General features: G+C 32.4%; 1 protein-coding gene across 2 annotated transcripts; it reads left to right on the forward strand.

The window, feature by feature from the left end:
- Window positions 1-4,994: 4,994 nt before the first annotated feature.
- Window positions 4,995-9,503, forward strand: LOC102620334 (YTH domain-containing protein ECT4). 2 transcript variants are annotated; one of them, XM_006493667.4, is made up of 10 exons: window positions 4,997-5,311; window positions 5,526-5,645; window positions 5,926-5,993; window positions 6,144-6,294; window positions 6,426-6,502; window positions 6,812-7,246; window positions 7,325-7,879; window positions 8,040-8,252; window positions 8,342-8,503; window positions 8,837-9,503. In XM_006493667.4, the coding sequence occupies exons 2-10, from the start codon at window positions 5,603-5,605 to the stop codon at window positions 8,915-8,917; spliced, it is 1,785 nt and encodes a 594-aa protein (XP_006493730.1). In that variant the 5' UTR covers window positions 4,997-5,311; window positions 5,526-5,602; the 3' UTR covers window positions 8,918-9,503. The 2 variants fall into 2 exon arrangements, with proteins under 2 accessions (XP_024949448.1, XP_006493730.1); XM_025093680.2 differs by having other exon boundaries at window positions 4,995-5,645; window positions 6,863-7,246.
- Window positions 9,504-9,658: the final 155 nt, after the last annotated feature.

A 9,658-nucleotide genomic window follows, 5' to 3' on the forward strand; every position in this document is an offset into this window, starting at 1 on the left:
TCTAAATTGAAATGTACATTTAATACAAATTAAATATGGGAAGACCAATGGGAATAGTAAGAGAAAGAAGATACCTGCTGTATTTGGGGTTTTAAGAGAAAGAATGTTGTGTAGAACAAAGCGAAATAAGGTTTTTTTTTTTTAATTAAAGAGGGTGTTAATTGCTATGAGGAATTTTTAAATATTATTTAATGGAGTACACCCAATGGAGGGGTTTTAATAGGACGTGAGAGGGGTGCTAGCAGCGGCACTCTAATAACAAAATGAATTAGGCTTAAATTTTGTAGATAACACGATTGGGCTTGATAAAAACAAAGTTTAAAGAGCCTAGGATGGGCCCTTGTCTAAATCTTCCTTGTACGTACGTGAAGTGAAATTGCACGCAACTCCGAAAGAAATCGTTTGGCTGTAAAATCAAATCACAATCGTTAAGTTTTTGGCATGGCGAGCTCTTTAACATGCTTTTTGACATGCGGTATCCTTTACTTCTTCTCCATCAAGGGCCCAAGGCCACGCAAATGGAACAGTTATCAGGCAGCCCATTAACATTAAAGACTACTTGAAGCCAATGATAGACTTTTCTTGCAACTCCGGGTCCTCCACATAAAGCCTTTCGACTTCGACATGCCAGATTCAGCATGTATTTTTCCATTTGACATTTGAGTCAAGCCAGTGGCACCCTGTAATCACTCCATTTCCGATAGCCCCCGGCTATACAATTCCCATTTCTAGTATTAGGATATTAATGCGGTGGGTTCCCAAATTTAGAAAACTCAAGAGGTCAATGATCCTTTTTTTCCCCAAAAAAAAAAAATTTTATAGTGTTAATATTTTTTTTATTATCTGTTGGAGCTTCCATCTGAATTTTTAATAAATATATTAATTGATTTCGAGTCCCTTGTCTTTTCTAGTTAATCATTACTTTGAGGAGTTTTAGAAACTAATAGCTTAATCCGAAAATAATTACCATTTACAGCGTAGAAGCGTCAAATTAAGCTTATGAGATTTTGTTGACAAGTAAGAATGCGATGTTAGTATTTTTTTTTAAGAAGTAAAATGGGTGTTGTTAGAAATTATGTAATTTCCAAAAAATTTAATGGGGTGTGTCTAGAAAAGGTCTGAAGGAGCTTTATGAGGAGTTTAGAGGCCTGGAAAAGACAACTCACTCTTTGCATGTGCCCACATACCACCCATTAATTAACGACAAACTGAAACGTTATCCAACACTAAAACGTTATATTCATGGACCAGCCATCAGTGTCAACAAAAGCATGACACGTGCACGCCATGCTAAAGGTAAAACGTGGCAGCCCAGGAACTCTTGGTTGATTTATTATTAAAAGAAAACAAAAAAAAAAATATTATTAATGGGTTAGGAGGCGACACTTAGCCCCTAAGCAATTGAATTGAATTGATTTGTTTTATAGCTCTTGATATTGTGGTTCCTTCTGCCTTCTGCCTTCTTTGAAAAATCCAAGTTTTGACGTAGCAAGAGAGTTCAAATATGGATGGAAGGAATTCTATGGGCTTTGTCACTCTCAAGCTTTTAAGCACATTCACATTCATATGAATGGTGTGAAATATTTGGGGTGCGCTGCTAGCTATTTATAGAAGTAGTGCACTTCTTAAACATCCCAACATTTAAGTTCTAATTTGATTGTCAATTAGCATAGTATTTATTTGTTAGATGGTAATTTTATAATTTTATAAATTATGAAATTCGTCATCTAATAAATAAATAATATGTAGTATTGAAACTCAAATAGTAGGGTTCTCTGTGATGCTGTAATTTTTTTACAGCATTAATAATGTTTTTAATTGTGCACCATTGGATTTAATCAATGGTACACAATATTTGTAGGCAAAAATAAAAATAAAAAATAATGGTAAACGGTTAACAAACGTGTAAGGGGTGGAGAAGTTTGTAAAATAACTATGACCACCCTTAGAGTTTGAAACAATTTCACTTAAATAGCATATTTTATTTAAAATTATTTTTCAATCCCCCTTTAAATTTGAAATGTTATAATCTTTTTTAAATAAATCTTCCAAAATCTATTTCCATTAAGTATAAATTATAATGGTAGGTTATTTAACACAAATCAAATAAATAAGTTGCAATTACAAAATTTATATATGATATAACACTAATAAATAACACAACTAAGTACATATACTTAAGTAAATGTCATAGTTACATCAATAAACTCATTGTTGAGATTGCTTGCAACATAAAAATTACTTGATCACACATGTTTTAATAAAATTTAATATCGTATATTAAAATACTCATTATTTTATATAATACTATGGGTCATTATATAATTGATCATGAAGTATGTATTATTTTTAATACCCATTTAACATACTTATTTTCTTAACTTTATATTTATCTTATAGTTAATATCCTTACATGTTAGGAGTTTTAAGTTTTATAAGCTTATATATTTTCATTTTATTTTCAAATGTCACTTTGTTAATTTCATAAAAGTTAAATTGAATATATATTCCTAATGAGCTTTAGTTTATGAATCGTGAAAGATTATTTTATTGATATCGTTTTATTGTAATTATAAAATTTTATGTTATGACGAGTCATTACTTTTGTTATGATAGTTAATAGTGACAATAAATAAAATATTGCCTTCAATAATATTTACGTGGGAACAAACGTGAAAGAAAATCATTTATATTTTTAGATTTTTATTGACATGGTAGGAAATTATCTCAGCCTTATAAATTTTAACTTTCACAAGCTTGTTTTCATTTTATTTTCAAATGTCACTTTGTTAATTTCATAAAAGTTAAATCTAACACATATTCCTAATTAACTTTAGTTTATAAATCATGAAAGATTATTTTATTGTTATTCTTTCATAGTAATTATAAAATTTATATGCTACGAAGAGTCATTACTTTTATTATGATAATTAATAGTGACAATAAATAAATATTACATCAAATAATATTTAATGGACAAAATGAGGAAAAAAATCATTGTATGTTTTTAAATTTCCATTATAAAGATATGGTTTGTGATACTTTAACTTAAAATTTTGGTACAATATTTGAGCCACTAATATTTCATAGTTTAATGGTTGATATCGAAAGTCAAAGCATCATTTCATAATGTTATATCATCCACCATTGAATTGCATGAAATAAATAGTTTAATTTTTTGATAAAAATTTAAATCAAAATATTTCTCACTCTATAGTTATATAGACATATATATTTTTCAATAATAATTGGTGAATAAAATATTTCTCATTTGTTGTGACTCATATAGTATTATTAATAAAACACATATAAAATCGTTTATTGCAATGCTTTCTATTATCATTATTGTTTAGGTATTAGTGATTTGTAATTAAATTCATACAATAAAAATTATTACAAGACTTTGTGTTAAATAGCCTACTTGATATTATATTTTATACTTAATGGTAACTGATTTAGGAAGATTTATTTAAAAGAAATTATCATATTACAAATTTAAAGGAGGGCTGAAAAGTAATTTTAAATAAAATATACTATTTAAGTGAAATTGTTTCAAACTCTAAGGGTGGTCACAATTATTTTACAAAAATTATCTATCCACTTGAACGGTTACCATTATTTTTAAATTATTTTTTTAGTACAAATATTGTATACCATTGATTAGATCTAATGGTTCATAATTAATACATTATTGATGCTGTAAAAAAATTTATAGCATCATAGAGGAACCCCAAATATTAAGATTTGTAACATTATTGTTTTTAAAAATATCAAGTGCGTAAGGAATGGGGAAAAGATGAAGAGAACAAGCACAAATGTTGTTATTTAATGGATTTGGTGCATGGTTAAAGGTCAGCTTACGTGCTGGATGTGATAAGATGGCATCTTAGGAGAGAGGGTTCATTTTGTTTAATTATTTCTGCTTGTAGATTGATTAATAATAATAATAATAACAATAATAAATGTGAGCAGAAACCAAGTTAAAGAGTCGGCCGCATGTTGGGCTTTTCCATACTGCTGATGCATCTTAGGACAAGTGGTTTGTTTGGTACCAATATTTTCTTTCTTTTGTTCTAAACCATTAAAAAAAAAAAACACACACACACACACACACAAATAAAAATAAAAAGAAAGAATAATACAAATATAATTTGACAAAAATAGAAGCAAACGCAAATCTCTATGTGATCATTAACGTGATTTCCTTTTTTTTTTCAACATTTTATTTTCAAATAAAAAGTAAACTTATTCTTCTAAAGAATAAGTAAGTAAAAATCAATTTTTTTTTTAAAATTTAAAGTTTTATTACAAATACAAGTGATAGTTGAAGTTTGACTGCATGCATAAATGGACAAGTAAATCACGCCGTTCCATAAAAGGACATCTCAACTCATTCTAATAATAAATTCTATGAACATAACTGCACGCATAGCATTATCACAACCAAATTCAAAAGAGATTTTTCATTTAATTTCATTTCTTAAATATTAAGGGTGGTCAATCTCTCTCTCTCTCTCTCTCTCTCTATATATATATATATATAGGTAAATCCTATCTTACATACATGTAAAATACATTCCCCTTACATGAATAGTGCATGTGTGGGATCCACATACCATTCATGTGAGAAGAATGTATCTTACATGCATATATATATATATATATATGGGCTTCTCCTAATTATAATTATTGACTATTATATGGGTAAACTACATCAAATATTTACTCGGACCATCTAGAATATTAAATCTATTACATAATTCAAGTCTACATTTCTATCATCATAAATAATAAAAATAATATAAATATGACTAATACTAAGTTACATGCATGTAACTTACAATCTTCTTACATAAATAATGAATAATATGAGCCCACTCACTATTTATGTCATAGAATTATAATTACATAACTTTGTTCTGTACACAAATCAGCTGGAGCAATACCTATTATTAAAATTTTTGATTGGAAAAAAAAAAGGAAAAGAAAGATGGAGAGAGAAACTGAGAAAGCACTGAGGAGGAGACAAAACCCAAAAGAAAAGAAAAGAAAAGGTAGAAGATTCCAAAAATAATTTAAAAAAGAAACAAAATGGAATAAAGTAAGGGGGGGGGGGGGGGAGGAGAGGATGACGTGGAAGGCTGAAGACCGTCCTCTGTTGTCTTGTTCTTGTTCCAGGAAACTCTTTAAAGGGAAAGGAGAAGGTCCTTCGCAGCATAGTTATTGCTTCTTTGTTTGTTTTGGCCTTTGCATTTCATTTCAATCTTCATTTTGTTTCACGAAAACGCGAAACGCGAATCTCGAGGTTGGGGTGAGTCCGAGTGGATTTGTTTTTTACTATTTTGTTGAATGATTGATTGAAACGCAGGAGTTTTTGGTTGGCTGTTAAGTCATTCAATCCATACCATAACACCATCTCTATATTCTCCTCTCCTCGTTGTAACATTTTCTTTTCTTTTCTTTTTTCTATTGCTGAAAAAACGTTGTAATTTTTATTAAAATTCCCAAAAAAAAAAAAAAAAAAGCCAAACAAACAGAAGTAAAACTGGAGGCAAAACAAGGATTTTACTGCGGAGACGTGTGGTGTGATACTCCTCAAGCTATGGCTGCTGCTGCTGCTCCTCATTTCCCACTTCCCCATCAACGTACTCTCTCTTTCTTCATTGCAAGTTTTGTCTTTTTATGTGTGATTTTGTTTGTTTTGCTGCTTCTTTTCAATGGGTATTTCTTCTTCTCTTCATTCTTAATTTAATCACGTCGTGTTTCTGTGTAGTTATTATAGAATTGACATAAAAAATAGCAGAGTACTATTTATGTGATTTGAGGATATGTTGTGTAAAGAAAGAAAGAAAGATCAATGTAAATATCTTGCATATTTCTAGTTTGATTGTACTGTTTGCTGATTCACTCTTATGTTTTTATCAGCTTTAGAGGAAATGATGACGAACCTTGAGGTTGTTCATACTTCTTCTCAAATTCCCAATTCCATTAAGGTATCTTTGCCTACTTTTTATTCGGTCTTGATGTTCGTTTGTTGCATAATGAATTGTGATATTAGCGTTAAATTCATGCTGCTATCATAATATATGGCGTTGGCATCTTTAGCTGAAGAAATTTTGCATTTCGAATTTTGATATTTTCAGGACGGTAGCCCATTGGATGCAACATCCTCTATTTCTGCGGCAGGAGATGCAATTGGCAGTGCGAGAGAGAGTGATTTGGATCATGATTCGGTGGCAACCGATCAAAACCTATCTTATCAGACTGGAGCACATTATGGATATTACTATTCAGGTTTGCTGTGACAAATACATTACAGTGTCTTTTTTTCATCGTTTGCTTTCCTAACAACCCCCCCCCCCCCCCCCCCACCCTCCCCAAAATTTGTGTATATGTTTTCACATTTAACAATAGCATATTCTCAGGCCATGATGGTTCCTTCTGGCAATTGGACGACCAAGGGTACTATGTTGCCAGTGATGGGATAGAACTTCAGTATCCCGTGAGTATTATTTGCCCTGTATTGCCTATGAATGTGGACTTTTGGTTTTTCTTTCTGCTGAGTGTGGTTTTGTTTGTTTGTTTGTTTGCTTTTTTGTTTTGTTGATCCTGACTATTGAATGAATCGATTTTTTAATTTCTGAATGTAGAATGACTTGACTATTGAATGAATATAGTAAGCCGCATCTAATCCAATAATTTCATATTCTCCGAGTACATTAATTTGATTATAGCCCACTTTTGATCTGTTGATAACGCCATTATATGTTTACGAATAAATTGATCTCTTGTTTGCCCATGGTCTCTTTAGGTTATTCAAGCAGATAATGGATCTTTAATGTATGTCATGCCAGCATTTCAGGCCGCTTGCAGTCCATACAACCCTTATCTGCCTGTAACTACATTTGCTGTGGATGGGCAGTACCTTGGTCAACAGCCGTTTTCAACTAGCCCCATGGTTCAACCATCCATTACTCCCCCTGGGTACTATTCCAATGTTCTTTCCTATGGAGAGTTCATTCCGTCACCTTATCCATGCGATCCATCATTTATGGTAGGTGATGTAACTCCTAAAATACCTGGTTCGAAATCTAATAGATCTTCAGCAAGTCATCCTCATGCTTCTCTTTCAAAAAAGTTCCCTCAATCTGAATTTAGCAATCCATCAGAAAAGAAGAGCTCTTTACAATCATTGAACGTTTCACCAGATCATGGTGTACGCAGCCAGTTAAAATTAATGAGCAAGGTACTGGATTTCTTCGTACTTTTGAATTATTTCCTCTCCTGTTCAGGCATCTTTATAACTTTTTTTTATGTTTTTCAGGCTCTGCAACATGTTTCAACTTTGCAGCCAGATGCTCCAGGAAAAGGTTACCTCCAATTAGCAAAGTTTCCGCTGTATAATCAGGGGAAAGTTGGAGTGGTCTATTCACATGGCCCTGTTAATTACAAAGCCAATGCCCCAGGTTGGGGTGGGAATGAAAAGACAAAAACAAGAAGCAGAGATAATAGCATTAGTGATTTTAGTTTGTCTAATGAGCAGAATCATGATACTAGTACAACCAGTAATAAAGATGCTTTGGAATCTGGAGCTAATGCTGTTGGAGCGTTGGGTACTAATGAGAAAGGAAACAGTGATAGTATATCTTCTCTTATTTGGAAAGATCAGTATAATCTTCCTGACTTTCGGATCAAATATGATCATGCTCTTTTCTTTGTCATCAAATCTTACAGTGAGGATGACATTCACAAAAGCATTAAATACAGTGTTTGGTCTAGTACTCCAAATGGGAATAAGAAGCTGGATGCTGCGTATGAAGATGCACAAAGCAGGATTGCTGAGAAAGGCAGCAAATGTCCTGTTTTTCTTTTCTTTTCGGTATGTTTCAAATTTCGATTGTTAATTTGATTTAGTCTCGGATAGTTGGTTTTGAATGATCATTGTAAATTATGTATGATTTCATTGATTTGTTATGCCCCAGTTTCTTAGGAGCTAGTGCTTGATGATATTATTTTTCTGGTCTTATTGTGTGGTTTAGGTGAATGCAAGTGGTCAGTTCTGTGGAGTTGCGGAGATGATAGGCCGAGTGGATTTCAATAAGAATATGGATTTTTGGCAACAGGATAAGTGGAATGGTTATTTCCCTGTCAAGTGGCACATTATAAAAGATGTTCCAAACCCGCAGTTACGACATATAATACTTGAAAATAATGACAAGAAGCCAGTAACCAATAGCAGAGACACACAGGAGGTACAGCTGACTATTATTCAATTATTTCTGTTCTTGCGTTTATGACTTTTGAGATCCATCTAAACGATACTTACTGTTTTTGTCCTCAGGTGAAATTTCCTCAGGGTATTGAAATTTTGAACATATTTAAGAATTATCCTTCGAAGACGTCCATATTGGATGATTTTGATTTTTATGAAAGCCGTCAAAAGGTGATGCAAGAAAAGAAAGTAAGACTATCTGTGTCCCGTCTTGATCAGATTCAGATACAGGTTTTCTTCTTGTCCTGCTTCTTTCTACTTTCTTCTTTAAGAAGACAAGACATATGTTGAATGGATGAATTGTCAGATCTTAAAGTTCTAAAATCAATTCTCTTCCATTAAACTAATTTAGAAGATTCTGTTCAGATAGGATTTGTGGGCATCTATGATGTAGTGGCATTAAAAATTTGGGAATTTTTTTTGGGTTTAGATCTGTTGTAAAGTGTGTTGGTTATTACATTTTCTTTCTCTAATTCCCTTCAAGGACATGCAAGCATGTGTCTTCATGTCTACTGATATTAGTTTTTGATTTGTCTTTTGCGCCTGTGTTTTTGTACTTGGCAGTCGAAAGCAGATGACTTAACCTCCAGCTTTCAGTCAATAGGTTTATCTGCTGTAGAAAATGTTGAGGGCTGCAAGGAATAAGGGAAGGAATAAAGGAGGGCAACGGCTTGACGGATTGATTAATGAAAGCCAATGGATGCACTGGGAGACTTCTTCCCCATCACTGCTGATGGCAGCACCACCTGGACCTTGATGCAAAATAGAAGTTTGAGAAATGAAATAAGGTTTTTTAAGGAAACGCCAAGTTTTTGGCTAGTTTTGGTGGTACTTTGCCAGGCAAGAATGATTCCCTCACACAGAAAATGGAATGATCGTTTGGGTGACCTTTGGATAAGACAGTGGTCTTTTGTTTGCCATATAGAAAAAGCATGATTCCAACAATGAATTGATGATCTTAATGCAAGTTTCTGCTCATTTTTTTACTTTTCATAGCGTGTGAATCCATTTGTATTCCCTCCCACTCACATTTTCTTTAGGTGAATCCATTTGTACTCCCACAGATTTTCTTTTATTGTTTTGCGGTGTGGTGTGCTGTTGATGCAATACCCGCGACTGTGGTTGGCAATCTGCTTTTAAATGTCCGTTTCAAGTAAAAATATGTAAATTATTAATAGTGAGATTGCTACTAGTTTAATATTACAAGTTTTATGAATAATGATTAGTCAGACGGTTATATTCTTCACGTTGCAAATACATACAATTAACGAGACACATTTTCAAGCAATAAGAAAATTAGGACATCTTATTACTTTGTACCCAAGAGGGTACTAAGTTAAATGACGCGAGACGAGTTCATATCATAATCTTTATATCCAACACAAA

The sequence above is a fragment of the Citrus sinensis genome, chromosome 9 (genome assembly GCF_022201045.2).
Source record: "Citrus sinensis cultivar Valencia sweet orange chromosome 9, DVS_A1.0, whole genome shotgun sequence".
In the NCBI taxonomy this organism is placed as follows: domain Eukaryota; kingdom Viridiplantae; phylum Streptophyta; class Magnoliopsida; order Sapindales; family Rutaceae; genus Citrus; species Citrus sinensis.